The sequence below is a fragment of the Saimiri boliviensis genome, chromosome 5 (genome assembly GCF_048565385.1).
Source record: "Saimiri boliviensis isolate mSaiBol1 chromosome 5, mSaiBol1.pri, whole genome shotgun sequence".
NCBI classification, from domain to species: Eukaryota; Metazoa; Chordata; class Mammalia; order Primates; family Cebidae; genus Saimiri; species Saimiri boliviensis.
This window is the reverse complement of record NC_133453.1, coordinates 126851976-126877179: the sequence shown is the minus strand read 5'-3', so window position 1 is coordinate 126877179 and position 25204 is coordinate 126851976. Positions and strand designations below refer to the sequence as shown.

Here is a 25204-nt window from a genome sequence, read left to right as displayed (position 1 = left end):
GTCGGTTCTTGGTGCAGAGTCAGAAAAGCACCATCAATCTTAACGCCGCCGATTGAGTTGGCGCAGTGGGTTGCTCAGATTTCGGCGCTGAGAATCAATAAGCTGGACGTCCACTTGGAAACCCAGTTACAAAGATGGTAATTATAAAGACCACAGATGGATAAATCTACAACGAAGGGAAGAAAACAGCCAAAAAAGGCTGAGAATACCCAAGATCAGAACGCCTCTCCCTCAGCAGGGGATCACAGTTCCTCATCAGCAATGGAACAGGGCTTGATGGGTTTTAGTTTTTTATCCAAATTGCCTGTCTGTCTTTGGATTGGGGGATTTAGTCAATTTAAATTTAGAATTAATAATGATATATGGATGAAAAACTAAAACCCATCGGTATGCTGCAGCCAGACCCATCTCACGTTCAAGGATACACAAAGACTCAAAACAAAGGGATGGAGAAAGATTTACCAACCAAACCGAGAGCAAAAATAAATAAATAAAAAGCAGAAGTTACAATTTTTGCCTCTGATAAAATAGTGGTTAAAGCAACAAAGATCAAAAGAAGCAAAGAAGGACATTATATAATGATAAAAGGATCAATGCAACAACAATAAGACCTAAAGATCCTAAATATATTGGCACCCAATACACGAATACCCAGACATACAAGACTTATAAAGACACTTAGACTCCCACACAATAATAGTGGGAGACTTCAACATTAACATTAGACAGATCAATGAGACAGAAAATTAACAACGATATCCAGGACTTGAACTCAGATCTGGAACAAGTAAACTTAATTAACATTTATAGAACTCTCCACTTTAAATACACAAAACATACACTCTTATCAGTACCACATCCTATCAACTTAGAAGTTGAAACGAAATGTTGGCTGGCTCCTTGTTTGTTATTCTCTTCCCTCATTTTCTTTCATGTCTCCATTATTAAGGACAATTATAGGCATACCCATATTTAGACTGCATTCTAGCCCGGGCAATAAAGCAATACCCCCATCCTCTCTCCCTCTTCCTCTTTCTCTTTCTTCCTCTTCTTTATTCTTTTTCTTAGTATTCTTTTTTTCTTTCTCTCTTTAAAAAAAAAAAAAAAGAAAGAAAGAAATCCTCCCACCTCAGAAACAAACAAACAAACAAACAAAAAAAAGAAGCGAATAGCCTTCCAAGTTATTGCAGGCTAGTCTTATAAATATTTTACCACGGTAGAGCAGGGGCTGCAGTTTTCAGTCGGATTCAGTTTCCTCACTGCTGTTGCCCAGCCAATCTGTCAATGAAGCATTCCATTTCTACTATCAATTTCTAAATTAACTAGAACAAGTCAGGAAATACTGTTATCACAAATTAATCCCAATATTCAGGGGTTTATACAAGTAATGTGCTTTCTCACAGAAAGTCTGATACGAGTCTGATGGCTCTTTATGGCATATAAAACATATGTTAAGGAGACACATGAAAAATGAACAGTACAGGTACTTACATCCAGTATAAGTATATAGTGAGCATTTGTTTAATCCAGTGAGCATGTATGACTTTTTAATCAGAAGAATTCATAAATGTTGAAGTCAACAGGTAATTCAGTTGCTTGGAGGGTATGCTTCCTAATCATCCAATTGATTTTGTTTTGGAAATCTAGTCTTCTGAATGGGCCTTTCAGGCCCAGGTACAGTGAGTTAGACCAGGCACAGTGGCTCACACCTGTAATCTCGGCACTTTGGCAGGCTGAGGTGGGAGGATTGCCTGAGCTCAGGAGTTGGAGACCAGTCTGGGCAATGTGGTAAAACCCCGTCTCTTCAAAATATTATAAAAATTAGCTGGGTGTGATGGTGCATGCCTGTAGTCCCAGTTACTTGGGAGGCTGAGGTGGGAGGATTGCTTGAGCCTAGGAGGTGGAGGTTGCAGTGAGCTGAGATCATGCCTCTGCACTCCAGCCTGGGCAACAGAGTAAGATTCTGTCTCAAAAAAACTAAAGAAGTAAAAAAATAATACACACTAGCATGCAGGCCCCTCTCTACTGGAATGGCCCTTGCTCTGTGAAGTCTTCCCAACGCCAAAGCATCCTTGAGTCTCTCCCTCTCCTGTTCTCTCACACTCCTATTTATGTCATTACAGCATTTGGATATTGTATATTATTTTATAATACAGGAATATGGTTTTCTTTTTGCATTTTTGTTTCTATTCTTTTCCTAGGCAGTGTAAGGCATACACCTGCCTGGAGCTGGGAGAAGAGGCAAGCAAGAACAGACTGGTAGATAGGAAGGCAACGCTAATCATTCCGCTTTTTTTTTTTGAGACGGAGTTTCGCTCTCGTTACCCGGGCTGGAGTGCAATGGCGCAATCTCGGCTCACCGCAACCTCCGCCTCCCGGGTTCAGGCAATTCTCCTGCCTCAGCCTCCTGAGTAGCTGGGATTACAGGCATGCGTCACCATGCCCAGCTAATGTTTTGTATTTTTAGTAGAGATGGGGTTTCACCATGTTGACCAGGATGGTCTCGATCTCTTGACCTCGTGATCCACCCGCCTTGGCCTCCCAAAGTGCTGGGATTACAGGCGTGAGCCACCGCGCCCGGCTCATTCAGCTTTTGACATCTGCAAAGGATCTGGATCTCCAGCCATGCAGCAGTTCTATAAGCTATATTTACGGCAAGAAAGAAAACCAATTGGTTTTCTCGCCCCCATTCCTTTTGGCTTATTAGGAGGAGGCCTGGTTGCTGAACTTCATGATTTATTCCATGATAGAAAGAAAAGACCTTTGGTTTTGGAGGGAGACAATAGCCTCAAATACTACCCTAGCGGGGAGGGGAGGTGGAGGACGAGACGGAGAGAAGTAGAGATTGCAGCTCACACCTCTGGTCCCAAAGAACAGACAGAGGAGAAACTGACAAGAGAAGGACAAAGAGGCATACTATGGATACAGGAGGCTGCTTTCTTGACCCCTACATAGGACCGGTGACAGAGGTGTCTCATGTCCTCAGCCTGCCATGCTCAGCCCTTCACAGGAGGGAGCATGCAGGAAAGCACGTGCCGGCAGAATCAAACTCCATTACTCGGGCCTGCTGGGCCTTACCCCTCATGGGAGGGAGCGCACAGGTGAGCCAGGGCAAGAACCAGCCAGCCAACTGGCACAGGCAGGAGCGAACTCTGTACAGGCCCCGCAGCAGCATCCAGGTGGGGGTGCTGTGATCCCACGGCCCCAGAGGGCATGTCACAGTGCTCTCTTAACTCTACTGTCTACAAACAGCTGCATGTCATCAGCTCAGTGGTCCTTCTGCCTCATCACATGTGGCTGCTGCCCTCTGCCAGGGAGGGCAAAGGGCCAGTGTGGCAGCCTTCTTGAGAACCTGCACTTGGTGGGTCCTGAATTCTTGTCCAGGGCCCAAGAAGAATTAGGTGACATGGAAAAACTGAAGGATGGTGAACGCAGAGACTTTTATTGGGCAGTATAAGCAGTTCTCAGTGGAGAGAGGAGCTAAAAAGGGGATGGGAAGGGCAGACTGCTCTCCCCTGAAGTCAAGTCACCTCTCTGCCCTTCTCCTCCAAAGTCAAGTTGCCTCTCCTTGATAACCAGCTGCTTCTCTCATCTACCGGCTGAGACTGGGGTCTTTATAGGCATAGGATGGAGGGTAGGATGGGCTTTAGGTCGTTTTGGAAAAGGCAATGTTCAGTTGGTAAAAAGACATCATTCAAAAAATAATAATAACAACTGGGAGAGAGTGGGCAAACAGCAATGGAAGTTCTCACTTTGGGTCGTGGGTTTCAGGCTTGTCAGCTTGAAGGTCTGGCTTTGCCAGGGACCCTCCCCTGTCTGCCTAGAGTTTCTTTGCCTCCTGTTTCTATCAACATATTAATCCTGATATTTTAGGGAAGTTCAGGAAAATGCTTTTGCCCAATTCAAGCTGGACTCACCTCTCATGGACAACCACAGGGAAATCATGACTTGCAGAACCTAAAGGGAAACCACATCAAAGTAGACTCATGATTGAGCAGTACTGGGGAGACGGGCCCTGAGCTGAGCACAGACGAGCCACTTTCGATTCCAGTGTGCTGTGCTCGTGATTGAAAAGTTCCAATTTGTGGAAGAAGATAAGCAGAAGTTAGCTGAGGTTCAGCAGGAGAGTTTGCCAGAGGACGTCTCCTCTATAGGGACAGAGAGGCCCGTGCCTGAAGGAAGAAGTGCAGCCACAGTACCACCCAGAACTCAGGGGAGGTTTGGTCAACAAGGAAGGACCGTAAAGTCCTGACCAGGCCAGATCACTCCAGCCACAGACACCTAGGGCCAGTACCAGCAGAGGGAGCTGGTCAGCCTTCCTCAGTCGCCAGCCCAGAGCCGTCCAGGTGCCTCACAGCACAGCTCAGCAGGGACCCTCCAGGACAGCACATGGACTCAAGAACCCGCCTTCTCCCCTGCTGCCATGCAGACCTGGTAAGCCCTCCACATGTGCCACCTGCCATTCCGGGTTAGGGAAGGATGGCGGGGACAAACCTAACAGGTCAAAAATTTCAGCTAAAGGGACCGTTTGAATTATTGCATCAGAATAAGATTTTATGGTTTATTTAAATCTAATTTGTCTCCTCCCCACCACATCTTGGCTAGGTGGTAGAGATTTGTTAAGAAAATCATAGTAGCTTTAGAGAATGGTTTTTTTTGTTGTTGTTGTTTTTTGTTTGTTTGTTTTTGAGACGGAGTTTCGCTCTTGTTACCCAGGCTGGAGTGCAGTGGCGCGATCTCGGCTCACCACAACCTCCGCCTCCTGGGTTCAAGCAATTCTCCTGCCTCAGCCTCCTGAGTAGCTGGGATTACAGGCGTGCGCCACCATGCCCAGCTAATTTTTGTATTTTTAGTAGAGACGGGGTTTCACCATGTTGACCAGGATGGTCTCGATCTCTTGACCTCGTGATCTACCCGTCTCGGCCTCCCAAAGTGCTGGGATTACAGGCTTGAGCCACCGCGCCCGGCCTGAGAATGGTTTGTTTTACACATTTAAACTGTATTGTGAAGTCTGGCATGGAACACACCTGTAGTCATAGGTGCTTGAGAAGCTGAGGCAGCAGGAGTTCGAGGTTACAATGAGCTACAATTACACTGCTGCACTCTAGCCCGGGTGACAGAGCAAGACCCTACATTAAAAAAAAAATGTATATATATATATATATATATATATACACACACACACGTACACACACACACACATAGCGTTTGAGCAAATGTTCCAACTACAACTGAAATGGTGTAAAACAGTGTTTGCATATAACCTAAGCACATCCTCTTATATATTTCAAATCATAGCTAGATTACTTGTAGTACCAAATACAATGTAAATACTATGTAAACAGTTGTTATACTTTATTGGTTTCTATTTGTATTATTATTATTTTTTTTTTCTTTTTCAGATATACGGTCTCTCTCTACTGCCCAGGCAGTGGTGTGATCAAAGTTCACTGCAGCCTCCAACTCCTGGGCTCAAGCAATCCTCCTGTTTCAGCCTCCCTAAGAGTTGGGATTACAGACATGAGCCACCATGCCCTGCCTTGTATTATTTTTATGGCCATATTATTATTTGTTATTGTGAGTTTTTTCCCCTACATTTTCTATGCGTAGTTGGTTGACTCTGTGGTTGGTATTTGAGCCTTCATTCTCTGAATCAGCTCTTCAATCTCTCTCAATGGCTCATTTAAAATAAAACAGGCCGAGCTACCATTTCCAAGTCCCACTGACACAATCTCAGATTGAGAAGCCCCATTCTTCTTTTTTAAAATCCTTTTTATTTTATTTTATTATTTTATGGACAGGATTGCAACCCTGCGATCCAGGCTGGAGTGCAGTGGCACAATCAGAGCTCACCGCAGCCTAAAACTCCTGGGGTACACGATCCCCCTGCCTCAGCCTCCCGGGTCACTGGGATTACAGGTGTGAGCCGCTGCACCTGATAGGGCCTAATTTTTATGCACCCCTGTCTCCTGAGTATGATTCGCCTAACACTGGCCGGGAGAGCTGCAGAACCAGGTCCAATTCTAGCTACTCAATAAAGAGTTTCTCTGAAATCCTTGTGCAAAAAACCTGCTCAGTCAACGCATTCCAGAAGCCCATCTGGGGCCAGGCCCAAATCTTAAGAACTCACTGAGTCACTTAACAAACACATAGTGAGCATGAGCTAAATGTCAGGCACTCAGGTTGCTTGTTAGTGTTGGGGTTCAGGGGTTCAGGGGAGCCCTCAGCTTCCCTGAGAGGACGTTTCTGCAGGTTTTTGGTCTGTCACTCAAGAATGAGAGAGAAAACCATGGATCCGTGCACTCATGACATAAATACCAGACCCCAAAAGTGTTGCGGAAAAGTGATAATTATTTAGGTAGAGAAAGAGAAAAAGGAGAAGAGAGAAAAGTTCCACGAAGAGCGTGGAAGGGGACTCCAGACAGGAAATCCAGGAGGGGAAAGAGAGCTCCCACCACGTGGGAGGGGATTCCAGAGAGCTGGAAACCCGCCGTGGGTGAAGGAGCCGGGGAATTGATCCTGGGAGAAACTCCCAGTTCCCCAAGTTCCTCTGACCAATGAGAGCAGTTCCTTAGAACTTCCTCAGGAGTGATTGACTTTTTGATTTTTTATTCTTCCCACGTCCGTGAAAATTAGAACAGAGACTGTTAAATCTCCCGGATGGAGAGAGATGGGAGGGGGGCATGGTGCTGGGAAGTTCTTGCCCTTAAAACTATGCCCCATTGGGCTGGGTGCAGTGGCTCATGCCTGTAATCCCAACACTTTGGGAGACCGAGGCAGGTGGATCACGAGGTCAAGAGATCGAGACCATCCTGGTCAACATGGTGAAACCCCGTCTCTACTAAAAATACAAACAATTAGCTGGGCATGGTGGTGTGTGCCTGTAATCCCAGCTACTCAGGAGGCTGAGGCAGGAGAATTGCCTGAACCCAGGAGGCGGATGTTGCGGTGAGCCGAGATGGAGCCATTGCACTCCAGCCTGGGTAACAAGAGCAAAACTCCGTCTCAGAAAAAAAAAAAAAAAAAAAAACTACGCCCCACCGTGGACCCAGAAAGAGAACACATTCCCTCATTAGGAACCTCAAAGTGACCAACATGTGGTCCCTCCTCACTGGATCCCTTCAAGGGATGGATTCTAGGGAAAGAGAATGCTACCCTAGAGTCTGTGTATTGTCATGGGTGGGAGTGGGGTGTGAAAGGCACGCCGGGTATTGAGAGGAAACTACTTATCTCTACCTGGGAAACATCAAGAGATACTTCCTTGAGGAGAGAGGAATTGGGCTGAGCTTTGATGCAAGAAATGGAAGGGCCGAGGAGCTGCAGCAGTCCTGGGAGACACGATTGCCTCTGGGGCTCTAGGTACCGTAATGATGCAAAAGGAATTCCGTGGTCAAATGAGATTGGGTAACTGTACGTTACTACTGTCCTCTCTGGGAAACATTTGCAAAGAAAGTGGCCAAAAATTCCTGTTCCTAGGAAAGAGATTTACAAGAGTCAGCGGTTAGAGATGAGAAACCTTTTCTTTTTGCTTTTTTTTGTTGTTTTTTTTGTTTGTTTTTTGAGAAAACTGATGGTGCTCTCTGTCCTTGTATCATCCCGTAAGAGGAATGAGAATATGACCCCTCCACCTGAAGTGAACAGAAAGGAGCTTCAAGAAGGTCACTCAGGGATGCTGATAGCACCTTCTGCCGTTTGAAGGAAAGCCAGCACTGGTACCGACTCCCACCGAGAAAGGCTGAAAGAGAGAGAAATGAGGAAATACCGAGTCGCAGCTCTGGTAGCAAGAACGAAGACTGACTTCATGGGGCTGGATGTATGTACCCAGAATTTGTCGGAGCTTGAAGAATCCCTTGTTTCCTGTGGCCCAGACGTGGACTACAGGAGAGGGAGAGAGAGAGAGAAAGAGAATGTGGGGTCATCCTACGCCCGGTCTAGGTGGTGTCTTGGAAAGAAAAGACAGACCTCAACAGGAGGAACTCAGAAGTATGGGGGGATGCCCATAGGCTGAGAACAAGCAGAGGTGGATGAGAGACCCATCTGCCTTCTACAGAAACCTAAGGAAAGACCCTGCAGAGTGGGAGATCAGGAGACTCGAAACTCTCAGGATAGACAGTGGCCTTGGCCAGCTGTCAAGACCAAAGAACACAGAAGCTGGATCTCTCAGAACCGGTGTCGAGAAAGAACCTTCCTGGCCAGGCGCAGTGGTTCACGCCTGTAATCCCAGCACTTTGAGAGGCCAAGGTGGAGGGATCACCTGAGGTCAAGAGATTGAGACCATCATGGCCAACATAGTGAAACCCCGTCTCTACTTAAAAAAAAAAAAAATACAAAAATTAGCTGGGCATGGTGGCGTGCGCCTGTAGTCCCAGCTACTCAGGAGGCTGAGGCAGGAGAATTGCTTGAACTCGGGAGGCGGAGGTTGCAGTGAGCTAAGATTGCACCACTGCACTCCAGCCTGGCGCCTGGTGACAGAGCGAGACTCTGTCTCTCAAAAAAAAAAGTAAATAAATAAATAAAAGAACTTTCCTGATGATCTCATTTATTTTCCTGCCCTCAAACTTCAACCCCAAGAGGGTCAGAAACTGCAGTTAGCAAGGCGGGGAAGCAAACCTACCAGGGGCTCCTGCCCACAGGGAGCTGAGCTGGAGGAGGAGGAAAGGTCCAACTTTACAATAAGTTCAGAATTCCATGATCACACGGAAAACGACATTGTAAGTGCCAAACTGAGCCTGTGTTTGGCAACATTACATGGCCAAAGATCACTTTATCACCTAAGGGACTGGGGGAGCAGCGTTCATCCTGGGGACAGGAGGAAGCGTCTCCCTGGATGGGGCTAAAGGGCCCCTGCTTGGGCAGTGGGAATGAGGCACTTTATCAATCCGTTACTTGCTCATTCCATGTCTGGGATACATAAGGAAAACAGAGAGAAGGAGAGGCAGGTACCTAGGGAAAGGCAAAGTGGCAAACCCTTCGTCTGCCACTTGTAACAGGGACTGTCCTTGTGGCTTCCTACTGCAGGCCCCTGGGGCTTCCGCGGAGGGCTTTTTCCCAGCAGGACAAGAAAGCCAGGGAGTTCCCATCCCCAGAGCATCCTCAGTCAAAGACACATGTGAGACGAGAAACAGATGTCCCCATGTGCTCACCCCTCGGGTGGGGTTTCTGCTGAGGCACATCCTGCCTCTCAGGGTCCGTAATGGGATGGCGTTCCTGCTGCCCCCAGTGCCACCTGCTTGGTAAGAAGCACTTTTTGTTGACTCGCCTCCCTTTCCTGTCTCACTTCACCTCTCGAATGATCTGTTTGCACTCACATCCTTGTCCGCTTCCCATGTCCATCCCAGAAGTAGAGGCCACTCTCTCCTCTCTGTCTTCCGAGGGGACCCTAACCTCCTCCTCTGTCTCCAGCCATCTGTGGCTGGCCTCTGTCTGTTGAATGTCCCTAACCCATAGCACTGTTCCCACCCGGAGGGAAGGAAGGATGTGAAACCAAGAGGCTTCGCTCGCCATTCTCTCACCCTCCCCAAAGCAAGAGACCAGATCCCAGCTCGGGGTATCCCGCCAGCCCCAAGCACGCCAGGCAGTGTCCTGGTGTGGCAGCTCACAGGCCCTGGCAGTGCAGTTCAAGGGTGGTGCTGCTTCCTGCCCGTCTGTTTGGGAGCACATTCAGGAGACATGAGCAGATGTTTGGCAAATGTCCAACCTCGTCCACGTCAGCCAACAATAACACAGCGCAGAGAGGACGCAGAGCTGGAGGAAGGGAGGAGACTTACGTAGAGCTAGGGATGGCCACAGAAGACACCGCCTCCAGCTCCTTCTGGGTGGGAGGCAGGCGGGTTGTTCATGTGTGACTCGCATGCAGGGAGTTAGAGCATGGGACGCACAGCGCCAGTATGCCAGGGTGCAGCCCTGGGGGAGTCAGCCTGCTTTTCTCAGCTCCCCAGACAAAGCCCACAACCCCAGTGCTAGCCTGACTGCCCAGGAAGGCCTGTAGAAGCTGCAAGAATTTGGGTTTATCAGAAAGGGAAGGCCTTGGGCAGGACGGACTAAAATGCAGCCCACGATCTCCTCCTGGACGCCTGAGAGCATCTCAAATAATGCTCTTGTCACAGAGACTGGACATTTCTCTAATCTTTTCCAGCACAGGGCTCCGGAGAACCCTTACCCATTGACAGAGCCGGGGAGATGAGTCCCAGGCACCATCCGTCTGAGCTGGAGAGATGTGCCGGGCCACCAAGTTTCCAGGGGTGCCGAGGCACCTGTGGGTGCCCAGCGAATTAAGTACTGCCTTCTTCTTAAGACATTTTTAAATTTTTAAATGTTTCACTGACAAATAGTGTATACATTCAAGGTATACAACGTGATGATTTGATACACATATACACTTGTAATGGTTATCACCACTAATCCAAATAGCACATCTCCCATCACCCACGTGGATCTGCATGAGATCCCTGGAAGTCGTTCATTGCATAATTTAAAGTTTGTACCCTTGGACCAACATCTTCCCATTTCCCTCACCTCCCCGTCCCTGGGAATCCCCATTCTACTCTCTGCTTCTGGGAGTTTGACTCTTTCAGATTCCACATGTGAGTGAGATCATGCAGTATTTATGTTTCTGAGTCTGGCTTATTTCACTTAATGCCCTCCAGATTCATCCACGTCGCAAATGACTGTGGTCCCACCATAGACTCACGGCAGGGATGGGGGGATGCTGAGCTCCCAGGCTTCCTCCATGGTCCTCACCATGGCTCCCTGCTCACCTGACTGGATGGTACCTGAGCTCAGCGGCTCCCCTTTCACCTTGCCTCCCGCTGAGTCCTCCTCCCACTCACTCCCACATGGTTCTGCAAACCATTCTCCCTGCAGACATGGTTCTTCCTGTCCCCCTTGGATGGCACATCCGAAGCAGGTCTCAATGTAGAACTCAAAGGCACACTTAGGGTCACTCCCCATGATACTACAGTATTGCTCAATCTCAATCTTACTGATTCAATTCCAGCCAAAAAAAAAAAGTATGAAGGATTTCTGCCCTGGACGTTAAGTTACAGGTGAAGGGTTCCGACCCAGATTCCGACTGCCTGGCTCTCCTACTTGCCAACCATGTGACATTGGGTGAGTTAACCTCTTCGTGTCTCGGTTTCTGCTCCTGTAAAACGCAGATAATGATGGTACCTGGCTTACAAGTTCTAGATGAGAATTGCATTGGTTAATGCATAAAAAAGAGCGCTTAGAAGAGTGTCTGGCCTAACACCATAAAAACCCTAGAAGAAAATCTAGGTAAAACCATTCAGGACATAGGTGTAAGCAAGGACTTCATGACCAAAACGCCAAAAGCAATGGCAACAAAAGCCAAAATAGACAAATGGGACCTAATCAAACTCCACAGCTTCTGCACGGCAAAAGAAACAGTCAGTAGAGTGAATCGGCATCCAACAGAATGGGAAAAAATTTTTGCAGTCTACCCATCTGACAAGGGGCTGATATTCGGAATTTACAAAGAACTAAAACAGATCTACAAGAAAAAACCAAACAAGCCCATTCAAAAATGGGTGAAGGATATGAACAGTTACTTTACAAAAGAAGACATACAGGAGGCCAACAAACATATGAAAAAAATGCTCATCATCCCTGGTCATTAGAGAAATGCAAATCAAAACCACATTGAGATACCAACTCACACCAGTTAGAATGGCGATCATTAAAAAATCTGGAGACAACAGATGCTGGAGAGGATATGGAGAAATAGGAACACTTTTACACTGTTGGTGGGAGTGTAAATTAATTCAACCATTGTGGAAGACAGTGTGGCGATTCCTCAATGACCTAAAAATAGAAATTCCATTTGACCCAGCAATCCCATTACTGGGTATATACCCAAAGGATTATAAATCATTCTATATAAGGACACATGCACACGAATGTTCATTGCAGCACTGTTTACAATAGCAAAGACCTGGAACCAACCCAAATGCCCAACGGTGATAGACTGGACAGGGAAAATGTGGTACATATACACCATGGAATATTATGCAGCCATCAAAAACGATGAGTTCACGTCCTTTGTAGGGACATGGATGAACCTGGAAACCATCATTCTCAGCAAACTGACACAAGAGCAAAAAATCAAACACCACATGTTCTCACTCATAGGCGGGTGTTGAACAATGAGAACACATGGACACAGGGAGGGGAGCACTACACACTGGGGTCCGTTGGGGGGAAATGGGGGAGGGATGGGGGCTGGGGAGGTGGGAAGAGATAGCATGGGGAGAAATGACAGATACAGGCGAGGGGACGGAAGGCAGAAAACCACACTGCCATGTGTGTACCTATGCAACAATCTTGCATGTTCTTCACATGTACCCCAAAACCTAAAATGCAATAAAAAATAAAAAATAAAAAAAATAAAAAATAAAAAAAGAAGAGTGTCTGGCACATAGCAAGTGCCCCATAAATGTTAGCTATGCTATTGATGGTATTTTAACCCTGGGGACATAATTTGGGATAAGTTTTCCTGCCCTCAGGGAGCTTATGGTTGAGCATGGTAGACAGAGAAGTAAACACACCATATAATTCAGAGTGACAAGTGCCGTAATAGAGGAAGTACTAAGTCATGTACAACCTGGGTGAATCAGTCCACCTCTCCAAGCTTTCATTTACCTGGAAAATGAGGGAGAAGGAAGAACTGGCATTTAGCAGTATAAGCCAAGCCCTGGGCTGACCAAGGGAGACGCGGACATGAAAAACACATGTGTATACCCACAGCATCTGTATTTGAAGGGTTCATAGTTAAGTGAAGGAGAGACAAGTATTTAAAAATTAGAATGCAGCAATGCAAGGCAGAGATACATACAAGAGACCCAAGTAGTCATGGGAATTATTACTCTTATTGACATAGCGCGAAACAGGATGCTTGATGCTTAACCACTAAACTCCACTTAATCTGCACAGGAAGCCTAAAGGATGGGAAAGATTTTAGCCCTCTTTTTAACCTATGAGTGAATGGAGGCCCCGAGAGGTGTAATGACCTTCCAGATATGTAGCTACGAAACGAAGAGTGTCCTCACAGAGCTGTCTGATCCCAGAGCCAGCGCTCAGAACCATGATCTCTGCCTGCTTCTCTCAAAGACATTGTCTCCTTCTATTTAATCTTCTAAACAACTGTAAGAGGGAGCTGGTAGCCCTACAGAGAAAGCGGAGGGTTGATGAGGGCGATGTGTCTTAGCCGAGGACGGTAAGCAGCAGAGAGGGCTTTGAAATCACTATTCGGCACATCACGCAGGAGCCCTGGACCCGGGGTTGAGGGTCCAATCTCTTGGAGAGAACTCCAGGCTCCAGATGGAACATTCTATAAAAAGTCCCAAAGGGGCTCTATGCTAACCTGAACGTCCTTTGTCACAAACCTTTGGAATGCTGTTTCAGGCAGGTTCTACACAGGCCTAATACACTGTTTCCTTTATAAAGTCAAAAAAATTGAACTGATACCCTGACCGCAGCGTGTTTATGGGTTTTCCCCTATTAAAATGTACATTTTGAAACCTGAAAACTCCGTCGTATTTTGCAATGAAGCTCAGTATTTGAGCAATTACAAGTGTTGACTTGCTAGCGTTATTAACATCGACACCTCGTGGCCCCTTAGGAAAACTGCAAGATCAAACCGGCAGGACGGAAGGCAGGCCTCCTTCCAGGCTGCCAGACCTCGAGGTACTTAGGTGATTGTGAGGTCCATGAGTCCCGACGGCTCAGCAGCCACTGTCATCAGAGGGGGATCTGTGCAGAATCTGCCCATCGAACTTCCGGGTTTAGGTGTGTCCCTTACCCCATCTGTGCCTGTCTTCCTCACCCGTACAGTGACCAGGGGAAGCCAAATCGCTGGGTCCTCGCAGGTTCTGACACTTTGTTCTGTCACTGCCATCCAATCAGATGGAAAGAAAACGGCATCTCCTGGCTGTCTTCATTTGAATATGTTTGGAAATGCTTACTGGATCCTCAAATTACTTCTTTTCTAATTGCCAGTTTAAGCCTGTGCCTTATTTTTCTAATGGGGGGTTTACAGCTTTCTCTTGCACGTGTGGCAGTTCCTTATATATTAACCAGCTGACTTCCCTACGACATAATCTCCCCATAGGAACTGAACTCAGTAATATTAGTCAGGCCCTCCTTATGCCCAGTCTTCAAGTAACTGAATTATTATCAAAGGATAGAAACGCTTCTAAATTGTTATTGTTCTTTTTCTTTCTTTCTTTCTTTTTTTTTTTTTTTTTTTTTTTTTGGAGACAGGATCTTGCTCTGTTGCCCAAGATAGAGAACAGGGTTATGACCACAGCTCAGCGTAACCTCTAACGCCTAGTGACAAGCAATCCTCCTGCCTCAGCCGTCCAAGTAGCTAGGACTACAGGCATGTGCTGCCGCACTCAGCTAGTTTTTTTTATTTTTTGTAACGGGTTTTCTTTATGTTGCACAGACTGGTTTCGAACTCCCAAAGCAGGAGCATTACAGGCATGGGCTACATGCGGGCCTACATAGTTTGTCTTTTTTTTTTTTTTTTTGAGACGGAGTTTCGCTCTTGTTACCCAGGCTGGAGTGCAATGGCGCGATCTCGGCTCACCGCAACCTCCGCCTCCTGGGTTCAGGCAATTCTCCTGCCTCAGCCTCCTGAGTAGCTGGGATTACAGGCACGCACCACCATGCCCAGCTACTTTTTTGTGTTTTTAGTAGAGATGGGGTTTCACCACGTTGACCAGGATGGTCTCGATCTCTCGACCTCGTGATCCACCCGCCTCGGCCTCCCAAAGTGCTGGGATTACAGGCTTGAGCCACCGCGCCCAGCCATAGCTTGTCTTAAAAACGAAGCTGTTTTCTTTTAGAACAACTACGGACAAATAAGGAGATGCTGAGTGTATTTACTAATGAAAAAAAAAATAACCAATGTCTATTATTTTTTACCATTGAAGGGATAATGGAAAAAAAAAAGTCTGCCAAAACCCATTACTCAGATTTCAGCTTTGTTCTCCCCAGGTTTAAGCCTTTGGGGACTTTCACTGACTAAAATTTCACTCACAAACGACCTCCTTCAATTACCTTGTACCCCTCACTCCCAGACTAACTTCTTTCTTGGCCAATCCCTCCCCTACTCAAAAATACATGCTGGCTCCCAAATGCGCCCTATGTTAACACAGCCATCCACACCCCGACCCCTCCACCTCTTCAATGTCTCGTCTCCCTTCTGACCCTCTCTACTGTGGAAGCCTTGAAGGTAGGAACACATTTATTCCCCACTGGGTCCCCAGTGTCTAGCTCAAGACCTGGTGTAAAACAGCCACTGGCTACTGCTGGATCTGGTTGAATGCAAAAAGGTCTACTGTGTATGGGAAAGGAGTGGAGTCTAATTCCAGGTATGGAACCAAGTGTGATAAAGATGAACTCACCTACTGACTGGGATGTACACATCATAGGAAGGTGGAGGGGGAGCCAGGGAGGCCCTTTCGCACAGGGCACCTGCTTTTGCACAGCTAACATAGCTAGTCCTCTCACAAGCCCTCAGAGGTGAAGTTCTTGGAGCTAGGAAGTAGTGAACCTTCCCCACTGGGCTTGTTGCTTTCTTCCTTGCTCCTACCGACAGGATGTTAAAGTGCTATTCAATCCTAAAGCTGGATTTGCTCTCAGTTATCCGGGACTTCGGGGAGTTTGTGATAGAGACCAACAGGCCAGCAGATGAGGGCATTGTAGGTGGTCTGCAGCTATATCCACACAAAAACAGCCTCCACTCAGGGGCCAGACGTCCCCAGGTAACCACTTCACCTTCCCTGTGCACGTGCTCTTCCTCCTACGTTTGCATCTCAGGGAGAGGCATGTGCCCCAAATCTGGGTGTCCACCTTCTCCTCTCCTGGCCTTACATCCACCAAGCAGTGGAGTCCTGTCTGTCTCTTCCTGGCCTCACTCTAACCCATACCCTTTTCTCAATGTCTCTTGATACTGCCTTAGTTCAATGTCGCATCAGTTTATCCTCCCATGCCTCCACAATCCTTTTTTTTTTTTTTTCTGCGACAGAGTCTTGTTCTGTCGCCAGGCTGGAGTACAGTGGCGTCATCTTGGCTCACTGCAACCTCCGCCTCCTGGGTTTTAGCAATTCTCCTGTCTCAGCCTCCCAAGTAGCTGGGACTACAGGTGCATGCCACATGCCCAGCTAATTTTTGTATTTTTTAGTAGAGACGGGGTTTCACCATGTTGGCCAGGTTGGTCTCGATCTCTTGACCTCGTGATACGCCCGCCTTGGCCTCCCAAAGTGCTGGGATTACAGGCGTGAGCCACCGCGCCCTGCCCATAATCATCTTTCTAAAGTAAAATCGTGGCACTTTCATCCTCAAAGCCTTTCAAAGGCTGACCATCACCTTCAAGATCAAATTCAAGTTCAGTAATTAATACACGGAGCCAAGAGTGATATTCAAAATAGTTAACCACCTCTGTAGTTTTTCCTGACTCTCACTGGACATGAGCCAAATAAAACAAACTCCAGGCACCAGGTTGGGGTGGGGTCTTCCAAGCTCCCCTGTTGGGCCTTCGGAACATTGACCCTTTAGCTGCTGGTTGTAGGGAAATCCAAGGGTCCCCAGGGAGGTGCCAGGGTTACACGGGGCACTTCAGGGGCTTGAGTCAAGCAGCTGTTTTCCAACCAGGATGGAGGCGTTGTCGCATTTTAAGCCAGTATAGCCGTGCCGAGTGTACCAGCAGACAGCCGATTTGGAACGTTCCTTACCAGTCCCCACTTCTCCCCAGGAGAGGTGCTGGCCCTTTGCAAACGCAGTCTCCTTTGCCTGGAATGCCCTTCCCCACGTGTGTTCTCTGTAGCTCACGTGTCATCTGAAGGCAGGCTTCCTCGGCCTCCAGCTGTAAGTAATGTGGTCCTTTCACAGGGATCTCAGCATGCCCTGTGCGTAATCACACAGACGGTCTCCTCTTCCCACTCTCTTCCATTTGCAGGGTGCTTACCTTCTTCCTCTCTGTCAAATAATTCATAAACGTGTGTTCAATTGAAAGAAAGTGAACCTTGGAGCTGGGAGGAGCCCACTGTCCAAGACTCAGGACAAAGCCGTGTGGGCTTCGTTGCAGCAACAACGACTCAGTGGCATTTTCTGTGCAATGAATGACTGCACACAGCACACAGGATCCTCTCCACAATTTGTGATTGTGCACCCTTCCCAATAAGCAGTCCCTTTGAGCATTGCTACACACACATTTATATGTAACTCTATTAATACATTTTACTCACACACATTAAGCTAAAATGTTATATACATTTAAAAAGTAACGTTTTGTCTCAAAAAAAGAAAAAAACCTAACATTTTGTCAGGTTGAAGTGTAAAAATAAAAAGATTGAAATTTTTTAAAGGTAAAAACATGAGAAAAACTTTTTTGGATAGTATAAAACACACACACACACACACACGCACGCACGAACGCACACACACACACTCATTTCAAGGATAAAATGATATACACAGCGTCCTAAACGCTTCACATCTCAATGAGCATCTTTTGCCCCGCACGGGAGGTCACTGCAGAGGTGCTGTGTGTCAAAGTCACTGTACACAGGTCCGTGCAGTGCCGTGTCCTGGACAGCTAGTCTCCACCTGCCACAATTCTACGCTCAAAGTCCAGCTCGGATGCTAAAAGCAAATTACCAATATACCCGGAAGTTATGTTAGACACCACATATTCTAATCTCTATAGGACACAGAAAAAGGAAAGAAGAAAAGAAGAAAGGGGGGAGAGAGAGAGAGAGAGAGAGAGAGAGAGAGAGAGAGAGAGAGAGAGAGAGAGAAATACCCACTTTATAGCATCCTTTATAAATGGCAAATAAAAAAAAGCTAAAGTAGGTCTAGACCATTGTTCCTCAAACAGCAGAGCCCTCCCAGGGACCTTTAGAAATGTCTAGAGACACTTTTTATTGTCATGAGTGGAAAGGTGCTACTTCATCTAGCGGGCAGAGGACAGAGATGCTGCCGAACATCTTATAATGCACAGGACAGAAACCACAACAAAGAATTATCTGGATCAAAAAAAAAAAAAAATAGTGAAGCATGCTGAGATTAGAAGGCCCTTGTCCAGAAGAAGGGATAGAAAAACCTAACTTGGTCCTGCCCCAGTTAGGAGCTGTGTCCCCGAACAAATCTCTAAGTCTGGCTCCTCTGTAAAAGTTATGGATTCATTCATCTGTTGATTGACTGATTCATTCATTCATTCATTCATTCATTCACTTAACAGATATTTTCCAGGAAATGGAGCTAAACAGTAAAGAACAAGACCTGGGTCTGACCCCAGAGAGTGGTGAAAATTAAATAAGAAAATGTGTATAAAACGCTCCTTATAATTTCGAGGTACACAACAGACCCAAGGCAGAAGCACTGATTTGTAAATAACACGGGGTGATGCACTTTCTAGTTATTTACTGTCTTTCATCTACTCTGAGAAGTACAGACTTTTTCATATTTTAACATCTCTGAATTCAGTGTATGTACATTAAAATGAAGTGCTTCACAATCACCACCAGCCAGGTGGCAGTCACGCCCCCAGGAGTCACTGTAGTCAGGTGGTGATTACCTGAGTGCAAACTTGGTCAGTGGCATGAACTCCAGGTGGCGCAAAGACTGAGATAGAATAGGGAATTAGAGTGACCAAGGGTTATGGCATTGGCTCAGCAACGTGGACCTCCACTCACCAAGGCTGACCTGGCTATGGACACAGCTGAGTGCCCCATTTGTCAGCAGCGGAGACCAACACTGAGCCTTTGATATGGCACCATTCCTTGGTTCTAGGCAAGATCAGACAGCATACAGACCACATTCTCATGCCTGTGACAAGACAGAAGTTTCTTCTTCTGTCTCTAATTGGCTACAGGCGGAGTCTCCACTTCAGCCTCTGATTGGTCATGGGCCAAGTCTCCACTTCAGCCCCTGATTGGTCATAGGCCAAGTCTCCACTTCAGCCTCTGATTGGTGGTAAGCCAGTTCTTCACAAGGCGCAACCAATCGGAGGCCTCCAAAGGGCACCTAGGGGTGTTACCAACATCTTCTAGCTTAATTAAAAAACATTGTAACTGGGGCTCTTTAGCCTCTTGGCCAAGCCAGCTTCCACTCCGTAGAGTGTACTTTCACTTAAATAAATCTGTGCTTTTATTGCTTTTGGCGTTGCTTCATTCTTTTGTTGCTTTGTGCATTTTGTATTGCTCTGTTTGTGTGCTTTGCCCAGTTCTTTGTTCAACATGCCAAGAACCTAAACAACTCACAGTCAAGACTTTCCATCTGGTGGAAACCTCTCGGTGTTCAGTCAAGAAGCCATCAGAGAATCACTCAGGAAAGGATCAAGAGTCCTGATGTTGTCTGAAGCGCTCTATGGATATCTTATGGTGGGAGCAAGAATGCACTGAAATTGGTTTAGATGCTTGCAGGTGGCTCACACTGTTACAGAATGTCTTTCCAGTCTGGCACAGTGGCTCATACTTGTAATCCCAGCACTTTGGGAGGCCAAGGCAGGTAGATCACGAGGTGAGAAGTTTGAGACCAGCCTGACCAACATGGTGAAACCCCGTCTGTACCAAAAATACAAAAATTAGCCAGGTGTGGTGGCGCACGCCTGTAATCCCAGGTACTCAGGAGGCTGAGGCAGGAGAATTGCTTGAACCTGGGTGTCAGAGGTTGCAGTGAGCAGAGATCGAGCCACTGCACTAGAGCCTGGGCGCCAGAGCGAGACAGTCTCAAAAAAAAGAATGTCTTTTCCCAGCTGGAGCCCAAACCCACCTGGTTCACCCCTTGGAGACACACAGGCAGACATAACTCTGCTCTCAGCTAAGCCAGAGGTTCTCAACCCAGGCTGCGCATTAAAATAAATTAGCAAGTTTTTACATCACATGTTCTCACTTATTGGTGGTTGTGGGATCTAAAAATCAAAACAATTACACTCATGTGCACAGAGAGTAGAAGGATGGTTACCACTGGCTGGAAAGGGTACTGAGGGCCTGAGAGGAAGGTAGGGTTGGCTGGTGGACACACAAAAAAGTAGTTACAAAGAATGAATAAGCCCTATTATTTGATAGTACAACAGGTGACTATAATCAATAATAACTTAATTGTACATGTAAAAATAACTAAAAGAGTATGATTGGATTGTTTGTAAAACACAGAGTAAATGCTTGAGGGAACGGATACCCCATTCTCCATGACGTGCTTACTTCACATTGCATATGCCTGTATCAAAACATCTCATGAACCGCATAATATATACACCGACTACGTATCCACAAAACATTAAAACAAAAAATGTTTCTAAATTTTTTAATAAAATTAAATTTAAATAAAATAAATTAGTGAGTTTAAAAAAAAATACTAATACCTGAGTTTCACCCCAAATCAAATAAGAAGCTCTGGGGTGGGCTCAAGTATCTGTATTATTTTAATGTCCCACTCCAGAAATTCTGATTAAACAGTCCAGAGTGCAGCCTGGGCCTTGGGCTTTTTTAGTATTCTTCAGGAGATTCTAAGGTGCAGCCAGAGCGAGACTTGCTGAGGAAAGCCTCCCCTTACCACCCTAAGGGATCACTTCTTCCTCCTCCACCTCCTAACATAGTGGGTCTCCACTGTGGCTGCGCAGGGGACCCATATAAAGAACACTGACAAAGCCCAATGCCCAGGCAGTACCCTAGACCACTCAATCAGAATTTCTGAGCTCAGACCACGAATCCGTCACTGTTACAGTTCCCAGAGTGAATGCAATGTACATACAGCCAGACTGGAACCACTGCCCTAAATCCTGCGGTACTCGATGGAAAAGGCCTGCCTTCTTGAAGAGGGTCAATCTGCATTGCCTGGAACTGCATCTATTTAAAACACATCGACATCCTATGTTCTACATTTCAGGATGCGTATTTGTGAACCAGCCTAATAGTTTACCTGTATCTACAAGGCCGCGAAAGCCTGCATCCCTTTATAATACCCTACACATCACAGGCACTCAACGAAGAACGAACAGATGAACAAATAAACGGAAGGATACATACTTATTCTGGCAGGAACCTTCTAGCCACATGAGTGCCACAACTAAGGTGCCAGTTTCAAAGACAAGGCAGAGATTCTGCAGCTTAAAAATCATTACAACGTAATAGGTTACAGATCAGGTAAAGGTCCGGACCTCGCAAACCACAGATAGAAATAAAAATAGGATGTTTTACAAAGGCAGAAATGTTGAATTCCAAGGTAGGGCCACAGCTCACAGCCGTCAGCTTCTTCTGTTTCAGTACATTCAAGAGGGAAACTGGTGCCGACCATTCACCACAGTTCCAATAGCTTTATTACGTGGACATAACTTTAAAAAGCGGCGCACTGTCCCTGTAGACAATGAAGGGTTTAAGCAGAGGAAGCTGAGTTCTTCAGAATTTGTTTATCAACCAAAGGCCGTTGTGTGTCACTTTCAAATACTATTTATTCTCCAGAGCTGTTTTTTTTCTAGGCCTAGGCTCCCACACAAATTCAATAATCTTAATGTAATCTTTATTTTACTATAGTGCTCAGAGAGTCCCCATATCCGATTCAAAACTAGCTTGAGGCGTGACCAAGGTTGTTAATTTCTTTTGAAGCTACATTTGATGAGAGCAGGACCAGAGGAAACATGCATGTACCTGGCGCGTTACCGCGTGTCAAGGCCCATGGTCTGCTCCATGGCTCTAGTGTCCTCTGCCGGCGGTTTGGGCAGATCCGATATGGTGGACGAGGCATCCCTGGGATTTCCAGTAACCAGCATCCAGTGGTTACTTGGTTTTTCAACTCTGTGTGAATCCAGGTACGTGTGAGCGACCACCTCAGCCTCCTTTCCAAAATAGGTGCTGGAGCAAGAGAGAATCAATTGTGGTTTGAAATTGAGTAACAACTCTCAGTAAGCGGTTATTAACAATTTCATCTCAAAAGCACCTGAAGAAGTAGATTGCTAGATAAAGCCCCAGGGGATCTCTAAAACGGAACATGTCTGCAGGGAGGTTGCACCCTATTTGGGCAAGGATTGGGCCAGTAGGATCCCATTATTGCTGAAGTCCTCTTGTAGGGGAAGGACTCGTATTAAAGAAGGGGCTTGGCTGGGCACGGTGGCTCACACCTGTAATCCCAGCACTTTGGGAGGCCAAGGCGGGCGGATCACCTGAGGTCAGGCAGAGTTCGAGATCAGCCTGGCCAACATGCTGAAAACTCATCTCTACTGAAAATACGGAAATTAACTGGGCGTAGTAGCAGGCGCCTGTAACCCCAGGTACTCAGGAGGCTGAGGCAGGAGAATCGCTTGAATCTGGCTGCAAAAGTTGCAGTGAGCCGGGATTGTGCCACTGCCTTTCAGCCTGGGTGACAGAGTGAGACTCCATCTCAAAAAAAAAAAAAGAAAAAAAAAGAAAAAGAAAAAAAGAAGGGACTCTAATAGGATTTTTTCACCCTGTCAAAGATGTATGTGGCCGTCAGCAAAGGACGCTTTTAGCATGTGCAGCCATACGCTGTCACCTGAGCTTCCTTGCCTCTATTCACAGCCCCCAGCCCCAGTCACAGCATTCCGTGGTACCCTGAAATACAATACCTTAAGAGCAGATGCCGGTGGGCTGCCAGGCCCCGATTTGTGTAACAGTGATTGATGAGAATTTTAGCATTGGCCTGGAACAGATAAAGACAATGTGTTACTGGCATTCCAAAGGCAGGCCTCTGCTTTCCTAAAAGCAAAAATTTGGAATCATACATGTCTTTCAATATAGAACAACATTATATATATTCACAGTCACATGCCACCACATTTCATTAGCAAAGGGCCGCCTATGCAACCACATATGTGACCGTAAGCCCCTGTTTTTACTGTACCTTTTCTGTGTTTAGATGCGCAAACACTTAACACTGTGTTAGTTACCTGTAGTATTCAGTACAGTAACACACGGTGTGCAGGTTTGTAGTGCAGGACACTAGTGGCCTAGGTGTGTAATAGGCGACACCATCTAGGCGGGTGTAAGTACATTTATGATGTGTAAGTCAAATAAAATTGTTGAGGCAAGTCTCAATCATTGTGAGAGGTTTATTTGCTGAGGTCAAGGACACACCTGGCAAAAAGAACACACGCCAACAGGAAAAACCTTTGGTCCATGCTTTTTCCTGAAGAGGGCCTGGGGACCCGAATATTTAAAGGGAAAAGAGTGGGTTAGCGGGAACGAGGAAGAAAGAAAAAACAATAACAATAATGACCCAAAAAAAGGAGGGTAAATAAAAGAGGCAAGCAGTTGCGTTCTTTTGAGTTTCCTGTCAGTGTTCACCAAACGCACGTTTTACGTGAGAGCGTAGTAGAGGAACAGTCACACATTCACCTTGTGCTCAGTGAACCTGCCTTTTCACATAAGACGAAATAAACATGGGGCAGAGGGAACGTTTATACACGCCTTTGTCTCAAGTGAGCGGAAGGATGACTTTAGTTCTGTCCTTTGTCCCCTACTGTGAAGACAAGCTATCGCTTCACATGGGCAGGGTGACAGTCCACCTCACTGTTTTAGGGTAGGGATCTTGGGGCTCGCAAGGAATTTCCTTGTGGGAAAATTGTGAGGGATACATGTAGCTTTACAAAAAATCTTTGTAGCTATCCTACTTCAGAGCAAAATGGGAGGCCAGTTTGCATGACCCCATTCCCAGCCTGACTTTTTCTTTGACGGAGTGAGTTTAGATCCCAAGATTGATTTTCCTTTCACAATGTCCACACAACGACAAAATCATTGCCAGGGTGACCACGACTGTCTAATGCATTTCTCAGAATGTATCCCCATTGTTGAAGGGCACATGACTGTAGATATATTTATATACACACAGACACAGAAAAAGGTAGAAGCCAAACCATATTGGATGAATTAAATACATTATTGTAGATAACTGTATAATGAAATAATCCCTCAAAGTTATATTGGAGATCTTTGACACACAAGATAGAAGCAATGGTGTCATTCAACAGGAAAAAAAAGAGAAGTATCTTCATGATGTCCTGTCTTGTAAAAAGAAATAAGCAATGGCTTCTCTGGAAAATGGAACTACTGGTAATTTTCATATTATTTTTGTGCTTTCCTGACTTTTCATAAGTGAACATATGTTTATAATCAGGAAAAATATATATTACTTCAAAATCCTGACTCATGTAAGTTAAAAGCTGTGTAAGAAAGAAAAAGCAGCCCCGCCAGCCAGAGGGTGGCCTGGCACACACAAGGAGGCCTTAGTGTTCTCCTGGGAGCAGAGTCAGCTTCACAGAACGTCCACATCAGACAAGGCCACTCTGTGATCATGAGGGGTCAAAACAAAAATGAGATCACTCTATAATCATATCTGAACACACACCAAACACAAACATTTAGGAAGCCACAGAACAGCAAACACCCGCCTCTCCCAGCTAATAGGAGTGACTGTTGCTTCTTTACTTAGGAGAGCTTTATCCTCACTCCAGTCTGGTCCTCCCCAGAGAGAAGATGTATTGAGATAACCAATCAGAGAACTACCCTCCACTTCCTGACAGCATCCAATCCAGAGCAAAGCCTCACTTCTTGGGATTCTCTCCAACACCGGCCGACCAAGGCCCACATCCTATAAGCATCCTAACACCCTCTTACACGCTTCCCCATGGTGTGTGTCCTCCCTCGCTGCGACAAGTCATCTCCCCAGCCTGTTAAAGCACAGTTGTTCCTGGAGGTCTCTCTAGCCAGAGGTCATTGGCATGTGTAAGGGAGCTCAGATAGGTTCGGGGTCCCCCATTTGCAGATGTGTAACCATGTCTCAGTGAGGCTCAGGGAGACTCTCCTCAAGCCGTAAGGTGAATTAGTTATGGGGAAAAGAACTGGGCCGGGCGCGGTGGCTCACGCCTGTAATCCCAGCACTTTGGGAGGCCGAGGCGGGTGGATCACGAGGTCAAGAGATCAAGACCATCCTGGCCAACATAGTGAAGCCCTGTCTCTACTAAAAATACAAAAAATTAGGCTGGGTGCAGTGGCTCACCCCTATAATCCCAGCACTTTGGGAAGCCAAGGCGGGTGGATCATGAGGTCAAGAGATGGAGACCATTCTGGTGAACATGGTGAAACCCTGTCTCTACTAAAAATACAAAAATTAGCTGGGCATGGTGGCACACACCTGTAGTCCCAGCTACTCGGGAGGCTGAGGTGGGAGA

The 25204-nt window shown here is 46.4% G+C and overlaps 1 protein-coding gene across 1 annotated transcript in view; it reads right to left on the bottom strand.

Annotated features, from left to right (window-relative positions):
• CFAP161 (cilia and flagella associated protein 161) overlaps positions 1 to 25204 on the bottom strand; it is a 38839-nt gene that overhangs the window by 1740 nt on the left and 11895 nt on the right. The window contains exons 6-7 of the mRNA XM_010350251.3: positions 22604 to 22677; positions 21669 to 21872 (exon numbers count right to left, since the gene is read on the bottom strand). Of these exons, the coding sequence (XP_010348553.2) occupies positions 21677 to 21872; positions 22604 to 22677 (270 nt within the window). The 3' untranslated portion in view covers positions 21669 to 21676. The remainder of the gene's footprint in view (positions 1 to 21668; positions 21873 to 22603; positions 22678 to 25204) is intronic.